Consider the following 17,393-nt stretch of genomic DNA (forward strand, 5'->3'; position numbering starts at 1 on the left):
GATAGATAGATAGATAGACAGATAGATAGATAGATAGATGGATAGATAGATAGATAGATAGATAGATAGATAGATAGATAGATAGATAGATAGATAGATAGATAGATAGATAGATAGATACATACATACATACATGCATGCATGCATACATACATACATACATACATACATACATACATACATACATACATACATGAACGTAAACACTCACTCTTGAGCAAATATCAATGCACATTTAAGGAGCAGGAGGGCCCTTTGTGTGTTGACTGCAGTATTGAACAAAAGATCTACAGAAGACATTTCTGCTAATGTGAGGCCTGGGCCAGGGATCATAGAGAGGAAATATTTAAGAATTATAGAATTACCAAAGTTAATGTACAGTCTCTCTCTCTCTCTGTCTCTCTCTCCCCCTCTTTATTTCTCTCTCTCTCTCTCACACACACACACACACACACACACACACACACACAGACAGAGTCATGGGTACTCTTTGCCACTTGCATACATTGAATTTGCCTAGCTGTTACAAAGTCCCATGAAGGACAGTGGACCCAACCTGCACATGCTGCTCTGCCTACTAACATGTAGTGAAATGGAGTAAAAAATAACTCTAAATTGCCCCTGAATTTAACCTTGGGCTAACTCGTAACATGATGGAACAGCCTTTTTCTCTTGATTCCACACCAATCACATTTCACCTCCCTTACGCCTGTAGGTGCAGTTATTCTTCATAAAAGTGTATCCCATATTTTTACAGGTATATGTGTGTGTTGGAGATAGACTGTTTCAAATCTTATACTCACCTTAACTGCATGGCCTGAACTGAAACACACTTTCAAAGCAAGTCATCTGACGCATATATCACCAATGAAATGAACAATTATTTCATTTCCTGAAAACAAGTCAACAGCATAAATATTTACATACATATATACATGCATATATACAAACATACACACATTCAGATTTAGATTCAGGATTCAATACTGTACAACTTAGTTGTTTGGAATTTTCCTCAGTGTGCTCATGACAGGACAACAATCACAGCATGACACACAATAAGAAATAAAAACACAGAACACATAAGCCTCACCCCATAAAACATTACATACATACATGGATGTAAGATCTAGTGCCAAACAAGCCACATGAAAACACACAAACCACAGACAGACTGACAAACAGAGCCACACCATGTCGCCATAGGACTGCGCCATCTTGATATCTTGGATATCTCATACCATTAATAGAAACCATTCTATATTAATAAATCAGCTTTTTGCAATGTCTGACATTCTAAAGCTGTGGGTATGTTACTTAATATTGCGCTGGGCAGAAGATTCACTGCCTGGCGGAAGAAACGTGTAGTTGCCCGTCTGCGTTTGGTCATGGCAGGTTGGATCCTGGACTACGGTTGTCTCCCTGCCTGAGGAAAATGCCTCCTCACCCCATTAAATGATGATGTACGATCTGAATTAAGTTTGTATCCTGCAGTCATAGCTCAGGCAACTAGTTTAGATGATGTGATTTTTTTCCACCCTCACACATATGCCTCCGTGATGTTTCGGAAAGCTTTGTAGCTCTATACCCTCTGGGAAGGTACGCCATGATCTATTCCATCAAAAATGAAGGATGGAGGGAAGTTCGACATGACAGGACTTAATTCTCTAATTCCTAACCACCAATCATCAATGCAGATTTGGAAACCTCTGTAGATATGGACTTTGTGTGTGTGTGTGTGTGTGTGTGTGTGTGTGTTTGGGGGGGGGGGCAAGGAGCAAACTTATTTCATAATCACAGACTGGCTTTACATGTACAGGGCTTCCCGTAAACCCACAAGAGGCTAAAATAACCAACTTTCTCTGTCCATGAATGTTCCAGAACATGGCTGCCCACGTAATCCTATTCCTGGAGCAGTTTATTTTCAAACATTGAAAACAATAATTTAGTGTATGCATCAAGCCTTGTAAACTGTTGTGTGTGGTTCTGTGTGTTGCTTAATCTAAGGAAAATATATAAAGCAACAGCAATATCAAACGTAAAAACATCATGTACTGTTAGGAACACGTCTATAGGAACACAGAAGATCTGCTGTAGGGAACTGCTAAGAAGCAGCAACAAAGCAGGTGTGAGTCAAAAAGAGTGGGTGTGTTTGACACAGTCATTTACTGCCAATTCAGCTGATGGAAAAAAGGAAACAAGCCAAAGAGAGAGTCTGGCAAAATCTGTATTGGGAGCCTTCCAGAATTTTCCACTGACAGCCAGGGATGCTTGTCACAGATCCGTCTGATTTAGCAGACAGAATCTACCAATTTAGTCCCTGATATTAATCTCCTTCTGTTCAAGTATTAATATTACAGACTTCAAATAGGTCCTCCATAAAAACATCTCTAAAAAGATTCTTTTCAAACAACACATCCTGGGGTCTTGTCGACCCCCCCCCCCCCTCCAGACAATGTGTTTTAGTCAGAATGGTTATCTTCAGTTATTACTCCTGGTGTTACATGACACTAGATCTAACTTGGCCTGGGTGCCTTACCAGACAGTGGCAGTTCTCTGACAGAGCACTGATAACAGCTGAACAGTGGTCAAGAGGGAAAGTACACGATGGTACAGTGTCATGAGTAGCACACCATATCACCTGTGAAGTCCAGCATTTACCACAGAGCTGTGTGGATGCGGTGAGATCACACATAAAACAAAGACTGAGGAGTATCATGCTACATGGAGGGAAAAGAAATAACAATTTTTCTATTTGAAACACCTATGTTGTTTCCTCACAGCGGGAGATGTTTCTTGTGGTCTGATGCCACAATGATTAAGATTTTCCATTTAACAGTGTTTGATATAAAGACTGGCTGCCTTGTGAGGCTTTTCTGTACTGCTTACACCAAGGGCCTTTCAGAAATGCATAGTTACGACAGGAATGCAAGACTCACTGCTAGTTTCATTAATCCCAGCTTACAGCGTGTAACAGATGTATGGCTTTAAGGTACCCTGAGGCATGCTGGGCTACTGCAGTGGGGAGATCTGTCATTAACACAATGCTAAATGTTTCAGAGTCAGTTCTTTCTCTCTATGCTGAAAACACACACACACACACACACACACAAACGCAATAGTTCTTACATGGAGCACAGGACACTTATTGTGAATCCTTAAAGGTTGCATGACTCTCTAAATGAAGAAAAAATGTTCAGCACTTCTAAGAATGAGACGAGAGGAGGGGACTGTAAAAGAATGTCAGTGTAAGAGGAGGCAGGTCTTTTTTTTATCATTATTAAATCATTAACTGTCATTGGATTGCTTTGCTCTCAGCTCAATTACACAAAAAGAGCCACCAAAGCCATGGAAGTATGAGCATATTTGTAGAGTGTGTGGGATTTATATCCATTTAAAGTCATGAATGCACTAGTGCATGATCAGCCACAGTGTAAATATTAGAATTTAACTGATAGCAAGCAGGGTCCTGTAAAGCTCTTCGGTACATATCTGTAACAAGTTATTGTTTTTCTCCCAGAATGGTAAGAAACAGGAATGGAGTAGTTTGCCCATTCAGCTGACAGAGCCAGAGCTCGTGTATATGCATGTCTGAGACATACTCTTAAAGAAAAGGCCAAAGAGTTCAGGGAGCAATCCTACAGTCAATGTGAAGAGAATGTGACAAGAAGGCAGCTCAAAGACTGCAGACAACTACAAGAAGATTGTCTATTCAAATATTCTGTTTGTGTGACTGTGTGTTTATGTGCGTGTGTGTGTGTGTGTGTGTGTGTGTGTGTGTGTGTGTGTGTGTGTGTGTGTGTCAAAGGGCAAAGCAAGGGTGTCCTTGGATGAGAGTGTGTGTCACTGAGGTATTTTCCTTGAGGTAACAAAAAAAAAATACCTGTAAGTTTCAGAGTAACAACAGCACAACATTCTCTGAATCCATTGCCTTTGGGGAGTTATGCTGGGTCTTTCTGAACATTGTGAATTTTGTCGTTTGCTGTGGCTTTGCTCACACTGCACAGAAAGATTGTTGTAGAGAAAAAAAACGAATAGAATATCTTTACCACAAGAAGCTCTTGGTAGAAATACCATGGCTCAGTTAAGGAAATGAGAGGCCTGAACCTCAAAGGACTGAGGTCCATCCGCTCCTGACCCCTGACTAGACTTTAACTGACAACCTCCAACTCATGTCTGTCTGGTTAAACACGGACTTCAAAACAGAAGTCAGTTTACCATCACTAAGGACCAACAGATCAACCCCTGGTTGTACTTTGAAAGTCTGAACTCTGGACTTACTGCCAGACTATTGGTGGTTCATTTGAAGTCTGAGAGGAGAATGATAGTACTGACTCTTAAAATGCTTACCAGAGCCATCAAAAAAAAAAACATAAACAAAGACAAAAAACCCACATAGGCACTCAGTAATGCACTTATGTAGATCTCTCTCTTTCTCTCGCTCTCTTTCTCTGGACAATGAATATTAGCTGCTTGGATCTGAGCAATTTCACAGCAGAGGAACTGGGTCAGGGGCATTAGAATCTAATCATGCATGGCCAGGGAACTCAGAATGTATGGGGAAACAGGAAGAAAGGTTTATACTTATGTGAATAAAATGAGTTATCGAAGGACCATGTTAAGTACTTTTTTCAAAGTATTACCAAGCTGCAGCATTTGACTCAGTATAGTTGGAGCTGTTTTAAAGCTGAGCTCAACCTCTCTATCCATGTCTGCTCATTTACAGAGGCACCACAAAATCAGCTGTTCTCAGGTGCAGCAGTATGTTTAGGAATTTGGGCACTTTCTGAATGTTCATGAGGCATTTGCTGAGAACAGTGATGAGCAGAGAATGGAATTTGTGTGTGTGTGTGTGTGTGTGTGTGTGTGTGTGTGTGAGAGGGGCAGGAGTAGGTGTCATAGTAGCAGAAGTTGTCATTCTGTTTTAACCAACCACCACATATCTCTGATTGGTTGAGGATTTTAGATATTTGTTTCACAGGTAGAAATTTGTCTCTAACTGTCTTGTGATACTGAAATGCAAGGGAACAAAGTTTCAAGGACTGGATCTAACCAATTGTTCAGAGGACAATATTATGAAGTCTACTGTAGAAGAAAAAAGTCACATTGCATAATCGGAATAGAACAAGAACAAATATAAATGTGAAAAATCACTTTATTAAAACATTTGTTTATTATATACAAAATAATTAAATCATTCAGTATTTAGGGGAAAAGTTAGATGCACTGCAAAGCATGTATCAAAACATCTTACTTTCATATGTACACTAACTCTCTCTCGCTATACATCAAAATACACGTAGTCTATTAACTGCATTTCCAAATACAAAAGTTCCCTTGAGGATTAGCAACGAGTCATCACTTCCAGTCTTTCGACAAAAGAGATGTATTCTAACAGGCACGTAACTCACATTACCGATTAACAATCCTCATTCTCTATCATTGAGAAGAAGAAGGTGCAAAGCGATGACCATGAGCTACTACAATACTCCGCAGCCAATCTCTGTCTATCAACCCGCTCAGGACAAAGTTTGCTGCTCGACTGAGTTGACTGGGACTGCGGGTTCGCGACCTGTGCGGACGGGGCAACGTTAAGTTTGAAGTGTGCATCGTTGGGGGCTTTTCTGCACATACCGGCTCTAACCAACGAAGTCGCGTCATGGCACAGTCTCTTCTGTTTCTTCAGAGAGCGGGCAATCTGTTTCCAGTAAGTTTTAGATTTGGAGGCGTACTGGGGGCATGCGTTGGGTTTCGCTACGTACTCACAGTCGAAACTCTCCGTCTCCTTTTTGCAGTTGACACCGAGTACAAAAACGTCTTCACCCGTGGCTACCCAGGTGCATTGTGCTTTATCTTTGGAAAATCTACCTTTGAAAACACCTTTCCCACTAGAAGTCTTCGGTCCGCTGTCACTGCGAACAGATGAGGGTGCCGATGGTTTAGGAGACGAATTATCCTTTCGTCCGCGACCTTTCTCCTTTCCGTTGTTACGTCCCTTTCGGCCTTTGCCCTCCTGGCAGTTGACCTCCCAAAGCTGCTGTGCTATGCAAGCGACAATCAGTACCACCACGACATTTTTAATGCACATCATCTTCTCCTGTGATTTTTATGCAAAAGCCTATGAAGAGATGAAAATATCGAATGGAAAACTGAGTATGAAACATTTGTGCAGTATAAATTATTCCGGTACACGCTGGTTGGACACACTTAAATTAATTTGACAATCAACGACTGAAATATACAGATTAACAATTAAACCTACCTGAAAGTGTACATGAGAGTGACTGAAGTCAGTTTTATTCCACTGGGACACCTGAAGGCTATTTATACTCCGACAGCACACGCGCATATATACACCTCCTGTACCAACCCTCTTGGTTTTTACAAAGCATTTGGATTCCAGCTGCACACACACACACCGCTCTATAAATGGTAGGATAATCCTAAATAGGAATGTTAATTTGATACGGTAATTTGATAAGCTACGGCATGTCTGACAGTTGACGTTTTCTGATCACATGCGTCTATCTTCTATGTGAAATTTTCACGTGTCAAGTTATTGTAATATGAACACATTCTTTTAGGAGTCTTATATAAAAATTGACACACTTGATTGCAATGCAATATTGCACGGTGACAGTAATATAAATGAAAATATAAAAACTGACTGATGGGAAACGAATGCTCAAAGATGGAGTAATAACTACAAGCAGTTGTTAGTAGTAACAGTAGTAACAGACAACAACCTGGAAACGAGACGCACCGGTTGCGCTGCGCAGAGATTTCTCTCCAAGGTCCTCTTTTAAATACACTAGCACCTCCTGCTGCCCTCAGTTGCAGCCTTGAGGTTTACCGGATTAAAAAAAAACAAAAGCTCTAACAACAATGATATAAGTAACAACAATAAACAATAACAACTTAAAGAGTTGGTTTCCAAAATCACACATATACATATGAAAAGACAGATATCAAAAACCAAACTTTATTCTTAGCATACACAAGTACACATTCATATACTGATAGATTTTGTTTGAGGGAAACAGTGGTACAACTGACAACTGAGAGTATTCCACTTTACAGGTGTAAAGTCCTTATCTGGGCTTAACACAGTACATTCTGTACAAAGTCTTACAGAAACACTCTGATGGTTATCTGCCCTTTGAGTTTTTAAGTTAACCCCAAAGCTTCTGGAATGTTCTTTAACAATGCTTAAACAATTTGAGACCAAACAAAGATTCAGACACCCTGTCTCCACAATACATCATTCTGAACATCTGAAAGTGTAAAGATACACAGAAAAAAAAAATCTGTCGTTCTGATCCTACAATATATCACATTTGGAGAGTACACAAATCAGTCGTCATAGCGATGCAAAAGAAGCACTTCATTCAAATAGAATTATGTACTATAGGCTCTATTCACAGAGGTACAGGTTTTAATGGCACATTCTGTACAATTGCAATGCGTGACAATATACAGGAGGGGAGGGGCTTTTGACCTGAACCCCTTTAGTGTCTTTCAATCAGAGAAGACACTCATGCTCGTCTTCTTCTGGTCCTTAGTCACTCTCCTCTTGACAGAAAAAAACACAACACCAGCTACTGCTTTCATCAGACTTTTCAAGCTGTTTTCACCAGGAGTTATAACCTGTGAAATAGAACATAAAACAAAATAAGCAGCCTGGACATTTGAAGGCAGCTGTGTAGCCTAATATATATTTAGTGCATTCACGAGATTTGTGTATTTTAAGATAATGAAAATGGGAACAAAGAAGTCAAAATATCCACAAATAATTCAGTGATGTGTAAAATGGTCACAATTTTAAAACTCAAAATCTTTAACCAGTTTTAAATCAGTCTGAGGAAAAAAGCACAGTGGAGATTACCTCTTCCTTTAGTTTCTGAACCAGCCAATGACGTAGGCACAGACTCCCTGAAGTGAGCGCCAGCAGTATTCCTGAGCGATCTTCTTGGCTTCGCCTTTTGGTGCTACCTTGGTTGGTTTTGGTGAAGGTGTCTTAGGTATGAGGATCTTCTTCAGAGTGGTGTTTTTTGGGCCAGGCTTTGCTGACACTGGTTTCCCCTGCTCTGGTCTGGACTGATCAGGCTTTGTCTGGGCAGGTCGGGCTGGCTGGGGTTTGGAGGGCTGAGGTCTTGCTGGCTGGGGCTTTCCTGATTTAGGTCTTGGCTGGTCTGGTCTCTTTTGCTCTGGTCTCATTTGCTCAGGCTTTGCTGGTGCTGGTCTGGCTTGCTCTGGTCTGGTTTGCTCTGATGGTTCTGCTCTTGTCTGCTCAGGTCTAGTCTCCTCTGGTCTCTCCTGCTCGGGTCTTGACTGCCCAGGTCTTGCCTGTTCGGGTCTTGCCTGCTCGGGTCTTGCCTGCTCGGGTCTTGACTGCCCAGGTCTTGCCTGTTCGGGTCTTGCCTGCTCGGGTCTTGACTGCTCTGGTCTTGCCTGCTCGGGTCTTGCCTGCTCGGGTCTTGCCTGCTCAGGTCTTGTGGGCTCTGGCTTGCTCTGAGCTGGTCTGGCTGCTTCCGGCTTGTTACTGGGAGCCCTGGGGGTGTCTGGTCTGGCCTGGGCCGGTCTGGCGGGCTTGTCTCTGGGCACGGCATCGGGAGAGGAGGACGCGGTGAAGACCATCTGGGCCTCGTCAGATGCTCTCTTGCACATGAGCGGTTTCATTTGACGTTGGCCCTGGCAGGCGTGTTGCAGTTTGCGTAGGTCCCACATAATCTGGGTGAAGTAATGCCGAGGGTTGTTATTGTAAGCGCGACACACTTGAGGTTTGCCCTGGTACTCGCACCAGTATGCCCTGTCTTGGCCCTGGCAGGTTATCCGTAGCTTGGTCAAGTCACCCTGCCCTGTCACAGCCATGCTGCACTGGTCCTTGGCCTTGGTCAAAAACTGAATGGGTTCCTCCCAGACGCTCTTGCGCCGCTCTGGCTCAGAACCCTCTTGGTTTGCGTCTTGGTTCTGAGCATGCACTGACAGCCAGAGGCAGCATGTGAGCAGGACGAGGGCGCCAGCGTGAGTCTGCATGTTGAGAGCCAGGCAGTGGGCACAACCACAAAGAGTGAGAGAGAAAGAGGCGGGAAGCTGAGACTTTCTGCAGGCTGGGGTGTTGGTGCTCCACTATTTATGGTCTCTGCACACAAAGAGTGCATTTAGGTAAAAAAAAAAAAAAAAAGCAAGCAATGTTCCTCCTCTCTTGGGCCCAGCCCCCTTACGTCCCTCTCCTGTGATCGTCTGGGGACTGTCAATGAGCAGTGGGCACACATATGAAACCAATTGAGTATGGGAGCACACACACCGTATGCAGACTGAGAGAGCACTGGCTGTATACACACGCCGAAAAGAAACCCCTCTGATGCTTCTTGGCACATGTTACATAATTCTCGAGAGCACACCACAACTATTCGTGTGCTTCACTCCTAACATACATGTAGCACAGTGGTGAGTGGTTACTTGTTGGGGAGTAGTGTACTGTGGCCTGCATCCACGTAGAGGAACTGAGGGGAATTTTTGGCATCCTACATACATGTCCCTGCTGTATGAACGCCTATCAGAGCTATTCACTGTCTGGGTGAATGATTGGCACTTTGAAATAAGCTGTCAACACTATGAGTAAAGCATTTGTAAGAGCTTACATGGGACAGAGAACAAACTGTTCTTCATATTCAGTATGTGACCAGATTGAATGCATCTGAAAGGAGAAAGTGGTGTCTGAACATCTGGGGAGAGCATGTATTTGAGATGCTGAGTTTGAGTGTAGTAAGATTCACTAAGCACGTAATTGGTGCGCTGGGGTATCATGAAAAGTTCAAATTGTTCTTATAACGAAATGATTTCCCTTTAGATGTAACATGGCTATTTGTAAAAGGAGGGAAGGAATTTGTAATATTTAGAGTCTAAAATGTCAGAGAGAAACTGTGACTGTGTGTGTGTGGTCAGTGTTGGCACATACCTTTTATGTCTTTATTTTCCAAGCAATCAGTCCCGTCTGGAATAGAAAGGGGGCTCCCTGTGACGGTTGCAGGATTGTAATGTAAACATCCGGAGTGAGCCTGTTTCCCTGAGCTTAGTCAAAGACCCGCACCCCATGGCACTGCACCAAGTAAGGGGCTAAGTGTTTCTTTCTTCTCCCCGTCTCCTGTTCTCTTTTTTTTTTTTTTTTACTGCTCTCTCAGTACTTCAGCAGCTTTCAGGAGTACAGGATTCATACATGGGGGTGAGGAGGTGAGGCAGTCTTATTTAATACAGAGAGATATTGACTCATATGTGAAAAAAAAGAATTCAGCAGACAAATACATTTGTATTTGAAACTTTATTCACAATATTTTACAAACTCAGCCAGGGCACATAGACTTCCACCAACTACGCAGACAAAAAGCCCTCTAACTGACAGATCTCATTCGGACCTTTCTTAAGAGTCTCTGTATAAGCTGAACTCAGCACCAGGTGTCTATCCAGTGAGGCTAACCACTAACCTACAGAGAGAGAGAGAGAGAGAGAGAGAGAGAGAGAAAGAGAGAGAGAGAGAGAGAGTTTGTCCCACAGATCTTAGAGGGAACACAATACAGACTGTTCTGGGTGTATATTTTAGCGACACTTTACCTGAACTGGAAAATATGAAGAGTTTCACTATCAGCGTTGACACAGTGAGTCATGACAGATTATGACATTAGTTCCAAACCATTTAGGACCTGATGTCACGTCTCTTGGTTTCTCAAAGGAGAAATGAACTGGTGATGCAATATGTGTAAACATATGAGTTCAATGACATCATCGGGTAAAACGTGAAGATAGCGGTCATAAAGTAGTCATGCGTAGATTTACTTCAAAACGGACATCAAGGATAGTCTCACATTACGGATTGTAATTCCACATTGTTTTAAGCATTTAATCTGTTCTAAAACAATTCAGACATTTCACACATTCACCCTTTCATGCTTTATATTTCAATGGCAATGTCAAATAACATTTCATTAAAACAACTGTTAAAATAGGCAGTAAACTATCACCTGAGACCTACAATTAAAATGGGTTTTGGCGTGAAAGAGCTGCTCTTCCTCTTTAGATCTGCTTGCTACAGTAGCCCAAAAATATGCCGATCATCTCTCAGGATTAGTACAGTCAGCAAAGTCATTTTGGAATATCACTACCGATTCAGATCTGCTAAATCACATTCTATTTGTCATACACTTCTTGCAAAGTATTAGACAAGTTAACACTACAAAGTACTTTACGTCCTCAACAGCTCAAGATGAAAGACAGTGGTTGGACACACTAGGGAGAAGCCATCTTTAACAGCTGATGTGGGGACAGCTTCTATGGATCAGATCCGGATTTTAACTTAGAGAAACTGACCTCACATCAGCTCTTCAAGATAATTCTTTAATCTCCCCTGATGTGTCGAGTCAAGGCAACATATTGATTCACCCTTCAAACACCAACTTCAGGCTTTCTCATTGAATTAGCACTAGCATGCCAGCTAGCACGCTTGACAAAAACTAGTGTAGCTTTAATCCATCGCGCAGTGCCGATAAAGCAGTGGTGGTCAGTCTTACTTTGCTTGGTCTCTTGGAATAGAAACAGCAGTGAGATTTTACACTGAGAGCCTCTGGCCGTGGAGGTCTCCCGGTACGGACTGTCTCAAGAGTTCCCAAAACAACTCTGATGTACTTCAGAGTCAAAAAAGTAAAGGACTTCAATTTCAAACACTAGATAATCTGGTGTGTTTGGGGCAAAAAAAAGAAAAGAAAAGACAAATGAGGGAATGTCTTCAGAGAGAGTATAATGATCGAAACCTTCTGTGAGGTTTGTCCTCTGAGTTACAGGATAAGAGGATGATAGAGATCAAAACAGTACTCTACCAAAAGTTAAATTAACACTTATAACAACGACCATGCTGAGAAGTGGAATGATTCAAAACGTCTCTGAAATTTCTGCAAAATCCATGGAGCAGATTCGTAAGTTGTGCAAAACAAGAGGATAAAAGTGTAAGACAAAGATAAAATCTCAGCTAGAGGTGAAGGGGGGGGGGGGTGGTTACTTGGACCCAGGATCCTGGTCTTTTATGTGGGCACCACCTCCATATGGTGCCCCTTCTCTGGAACATGGCCAGTAGTTCACGATGTGGGAAATAGTGTTGATCTGACAGGAAGAAGAGAAAACTATTAGAAATACAAATACACACAGACACCCATAGAGACAAGCTCACAAATGGCTAACACTCGGTTCTTACACATGTCTGTTCACACAATGACTCATATGTATAGATGTATGTGTAATTACAGATCAATTGCACAAATAAAAGTAAAACTTACAGTCCGGAGAGTTTCAGTTCCATGTTCCAATGGTACTGAAAAAAGAGTAGATGGAAGAAACATTAGGAAGAAATATAATTAGTGGTTCTTAATGCATTTCTTTATTAAGCAGCAGGATTAATAAATGAAGTGGGGAATGAATGTCCCACTGAGAGGATGAAGAGTGAGAAAAGTTCGAAAGGCTAGAAAAACAAACATGCAGCTAGCTCTGGCTACTGTGTGTTTGTCGAGCAGTTAGACATGTTTGAATTTAAACGAAGACAAGCCGCAGTGAAGCAGACCAGTGGTTGGTTATAGACTCCAAAAACAGCAGTCCACACAGCAAGAGATGTTCTGCAGAGTCACTGTGCTAAACAGGCGTCAGAAAATGAAGAGAAGGGCCGGCAAGACTCAAGCTGTGTGCATCGAAATGACAGAAGAAGAAGCACTGACAGGTACAAACAAACAAAAAAAAAAAGAATTCAAAGGTTAGAGAAAACAAAGCTGAAATGGATAAGAGGCAGAGGGAAAAAAAAAACAGATGAACAAAACAAATGAAAGAATGATTATGGACAGCATGCTGAAAATGAGGAAGAAGATGCTTAAGACGCGTGAGGCGCCACTCCTCTGTGGGTACCCTGTACCTTTCATTAGCCGATGGAAAACAAAAACAAGCCTGATGTCGCTCTCTCACCAGTCGGCGTGGCGGGGGGGCGCTGAGGCCCGCGGGAAACGTGTCATGGTGTCATAAGTTGGGATGCTTTAAACACACAGGAAGAGATGAGTCAGACATCAGAGATTATTGATCAGAAACCCTTTCCATTAAAACACCCGTGAGTCCACAGGTCCTTCGATCCCAATCACCCTGAACAGAAGAACAGGTCACAAGGCGCTTTCCGTACTACACACACGACCACACACAGACAACATACGCTATCTCTGTCCAGAGCACCATGAATGAATGAATTAATTGATCACTCTGCAGTGGTGGTATCTTTATGAAAAAATTCAAATGAAAACAAAATGCTTTTCATTCCACAAGCAGACTGAATATGTTTTGTAATGTTTAGTAATGCATTTGGTGAAAAGCTTTTACTTTTGGCCATTAGCTGTTCAGAAATGCATTACTCCAGGTATTAAAATCAGTAGTATCATAAATCATATTAAATGCATCAGATATTAAAGGATATGTAGCGTATATCCTTAATGTGTATGTGAAGGTACATATGGTTGTAGGGGTAGCTGTAAATTTGGGCTGAAGCCAGAACAGATAAGGTAAAAGGTCTCTTTCATACAGTTTGTTTAAGTGCATGTATGTGCTCTGTGTGCTTTACGGTCCCACAGGTCTCACACAATGTTCTTCTTTCAGGGTTTCATGAACAGAGCCCACACTCACAGGCTTTAGACATATGAAGTCGGAGCGTACGACCGGCAGTCAGAGAGCAACGGCTGGTTAACCAGGTCAGAGTCACATGCAAGTAGCCATGCTGTACAGAACAAAGCCACAGGAATCCAGTCATTCGCAATTAATAGGCTGTTAAAATAAAACATCACTGTCAAATGAAAGTGTCCGGAAACCTTAAAATAGTGTCAAGATAACCACAGCTACAGTGATTAATTCATTTAACAAGAATCTACAAAGTAATCCTTTTAACAAGAATCTACAAAGTGAGTTTTTGAGACAGATTTTTTTCGACATGTTTTAATCTGCTCTAGCGTGACTAACTGTATAAATGAAATGAATGTAACAATGCGATGTACTTTGCATTCATATGAATTTAAACGAATGCGTTTGAAAATCAAGTGCCTCGGGACCCTGTTTCCTCCCGAGCTGCACCCTTCTTTAGCAGTGATGTTTCAGTTTGACTTGTTTTCCATGCTTTTCCTTCTGGAGCATGCAACGTTTGTTAGTGTGGCTTTGGGCATTGAACTAAAATAACACAACTTGAATGCACGAGCACATCCCCCCAGAGGTAAACTGCTACATCTCCACTCAGCTCACAAGCCAACACCCAGTTTTAAAGAACTTAACTGAACATAACATAGCTACACAGTGTGTGTGTGTGTATGTGTGAGTGTATGTGTATGTGTGTGTGTGTGTGTGTGTATGTGTGTGTGTGTGTGAGTGTATGTGTATGTGTATGTGTATGTGTATGTGTATGTGTATGTGTATGCGAATGCGAATGCGTATGCGTATGTGTATGCGTATGCGTATGCGTATGCGTATGCGTATGCGTGTGGGGCGCAAGTTAGCTTTATCCCAGCATGCAGTGTTCCTACAACACCTCATTATCCTCCTTTAACCTTTTCTCCCCCACCCCTGCCAAACTGAAGCATGCAAGTCATTAGAATGACATCTGTTTGGGGTATGGGGGAGCTTTTTTTTCTCTTTACCTTGTCTTTACAGGGAGTCTGATAACTTCAAATAGTTCACTATAATAACCATTACTACTTATTTCCATACTGAAAGCAAATGGTACATCAAACAAACAAAAACAACAACAAACTCAAACACAAAAAAACAAAAACAAAAGAGAAAATGGCATGAAGCTAACGACGTGCTGACATACAGGAAGGAGGGTGGGGTTAGAATGTGTAAACATGTATAAACCTCAACCACTAAAAGCATGGGGACGAGTATAAAGAGAAGTACAAAATCGCTCAAGAACAAAGTTCTAAATAGCTTTTCATTGAACGTCACAGAAAGACTGACTGATGCCTGTTTTCAGGGTGATTATAACAGCCCTTTATATTGAACAAGGGTATATTTTTTTTCAGCACACAAAAACAAGCGAGAACCTCCACCAGAGAAGCATTCCAAGGCGATAAGCTTAATAAACCAGCACCAAAAGAGTTAGCAGAGACATTTATGTACAAAAACGAGATCTGCGGTTCAGTTAATGATTAATAATCCTCGCTGAGGGGGAAGATGGAATAAGGTAGACAAAATGGGAGAAAATTCGCTTACGTTTTCATGGGAATAGTGTCAATGCTAAAAAGATACAAGACAAGCAGAACAGGTTAACTGTCTGATTGATCCGCACCATTGGGCCTGATATCACAGACATGTCCAAACAGATGTCCAAATGGATGATTTAAGACACTTGGTGACTTGATGTATTGCAGTCTTTCATTTTGCTAAGTTTATGAGAATGACTGGTAAATGGAAAAATACATTAAAGATATATACAATATATACACAATGTTTTGTTTTCTTAAAGTGCAAAGTGCCAGACAGAGAAAATGAAGAGTGGCAGAAGACAGAAATAGTGAGAATGGTTATCATAACGTGAAATGCCAAGTTCCTGCAACAGAGGAACTATAAAACAAAAAATAAAACAGGGAAGAGTCATAAAAACAAAGAGAGACAGGGAAAAAAGAAGAGAAAAAGAAAGAGAAAGTTATATACAGTATACTAAATTATATAGCTATACAGCAGAGGACACAAAAATTTGTGAGAAGAGAAGAGAAGAGAAGAGAAGAGAAGAGAAGAGAAGAGAAGAGAAGAGAAGAGAAGAGAAGAGAAGAGAAGAGAAGAGAAGAGAAGAGAGGAGAAAGCTATTGCATTGCACTACACAATAGTAAGACTTCGAGTGAAAATGAGGTGACTTTCCTGGTAAGCTAACTCACTTTTGCTAACTCAGTTCGACTCTACCTCTTCTAATTACTGGTCTTAGATAAAAAGGATACACAGTGAATGCAGGCCTGGGTTCAGCATATTCATTATCATATTCTGACATGACCTGTTCACAAAACTGGTCATGTCAGAGTATGGATATTGCAAACACTGACTGATCAATCCTGCTTTACCTTCCACTTGCCAATCTGACTCCAATTCCACATAACTGGTACAAGACTTTTAACTATTAGAATAATCAAGCATCTGAACAAACCCAGGTCTATGCACTGCATTACACTAATGTAACATGACAACATTTTATCCAACCAACCAATCCATCAATCCACCAACCAACCAATGAACCAATCAGCTGCAGCGGTACAGATACTCACTCATCATAAACATCCTCTGTGTCCATCCTGCGGTAGTACTTGGCCAGTTTGACTGACAGGATGATGTTGGGTAGCAGAAAAAGTGTGGAGCAGCCCAGCCCAAACCAGAATGTGTTCTACAAAACACAATATCAAAAACATGTTTCAACATGTGGCACTGGAACACTTTGAGTTACGACACAGCAGCATCAGTGTCCAGTAAACAGAGCAAACACAAGATAACATTTTAGTATTTATTTGGAAGTAATTTAACTTACAGTTCATTTAGTTCACGGCAGAGGTACAGAACACGTTTTCATCTCTTTTCAAACAGTCAATGTCCTTTTCTCTTGGGGAAAATCCTAATCTGATATATGCATAAAAGGCTTAATTAAGAGTGTAGTGTATTAATAATCAGGTTTCTACAGCTTGGGTAAGCAGTTGATACAACAGACTACACTCAGAAGGGGCTTTCATGCTGTGTTGTGTTCTTTATGTATTTAAGTTGTATACAGTGAGAATCCAGATAAAATGTATGCCATAAGCAGTTCATGTGTCAAACTGTGTTCTCCCCTTTAGAGAGAGTTACCTGTGCCACTGTTCCATGTTAAACAGGCCTTATGTAGAAAAAGACATCAGACAATCACAGTGCTCCCCTGACTACCCACACACAGACCTCTGCCCCAACACGCTCCAGTGACTGGGCCCCTCCTGTATAGCCCTCCGACTAACACATCTGACGCAAAATGTTTGAATGTTTTTAACAAGCGTTTGGGTATCCAGCTGTGCAAACATTTCCTGCTGCAGTTGGAGAGAATCTTTCCTACATGTGACCTGTCTCTGTAGCTTCATGGCCTTAGGAGCCAAAGGGTCAAATGACCAATTAGTCCTGTTCATTAGGGCCCTAGAAGCTTCCTGTCATTTTGCGTGTGTGTGTGTGTGTCTGTGTGTGTGTGTGTGTGTGTGTGTGTGAAGGTGTCAGACACACAAAAGACAAGACGTTCTGAAGGCTGTTATGTAAGTCTGTTTTTAATTCCTACTAACAGTCAGAGAAAGATCAAGAGCAGGTCAGAATGACTCTAATCATGCAGCAGATAGCAG

At 41.6% G+C, this 17,393-nt stretch overlaps 3 protein-coding genes across 3 annotated transcripts in view; all 3 read right to left on the reverse strand.

Annotated features, from left to right (window-relative positions):
• Nucleotides 1-5,419: 5,419 nt before the first annotated feature.
• fgfbp1a (fibroblast growth factor binding protein 1a) lies at nt 5,420-6,091 on the reverse strand. The gene has a single exon (XM_030790465.1). It carries the CDS (start codon nt 6,089-6,091, stop codon nt 5,420-5,422), a length of 672 nt encoding a protein of 223 aa, XP_030646325.1.
• A 1,802-nt stretch (nt 6,092-7,893) lies between these two features.
• On the reverse strand, nt 7,894-9,036 carry fgfbp2a (fibroblast growth factor binding protein 2a). The gene is made up of 2 exons (XM_030789974.1): nt 8,591-9,036; nt 7,894-8,212 (listed from the first exon to the last, which is right to left on the reverse strand). Exons 1-2 carry the CDS (start codon nt 9,034-9,036, stop codon nt 7,894-7,896), a joined length of 765 nt encoding a protein of 254 aa, XP_030645834.1.
• A 3,956-nt stretch (nt 9,037-12,992) lies between these two features.
• prom1a (prominin 1a) overlaps nt 12,993-17,393 on the reverse strand; it is a 47,106-nt gene continuing 42,705 nt past the window's right edge. The window contains exons 25-28 of the mRNA XM_030777949.1: nt 16,314-16,429; nt 15,271-15,294; nt 14,697-14,765; nt 12,993-13,062 (exon numbers count right to left, since the gene is read on the reverse strand). Coding sequence (XP_030633809.1) covers nt 12,993-13,062; nt 14,697-14,765; nt 15,271-15,294; nt 16,314-16,429 — 279 coding nt within the window. The remainder of the gene's footprint in view (nt 13,063-14,696; nt 14,766-15,270; nt 15,295-16,313; nt 16,430-17,393) is intronic.

This window comes from Chanos chanos, chromosome 1, assembly GCF_902362185.1.
Source record: "Chanos chanos chromosome 1, fChaCha1.1, whole genome shotgun sequence".
Classification (NCBI taxonomy): Eukaryota; Metazoa; Chordata; class Actinopteri; order Gonorynchiformes; family Chanidae; genus Chanos; species Chanos chanos.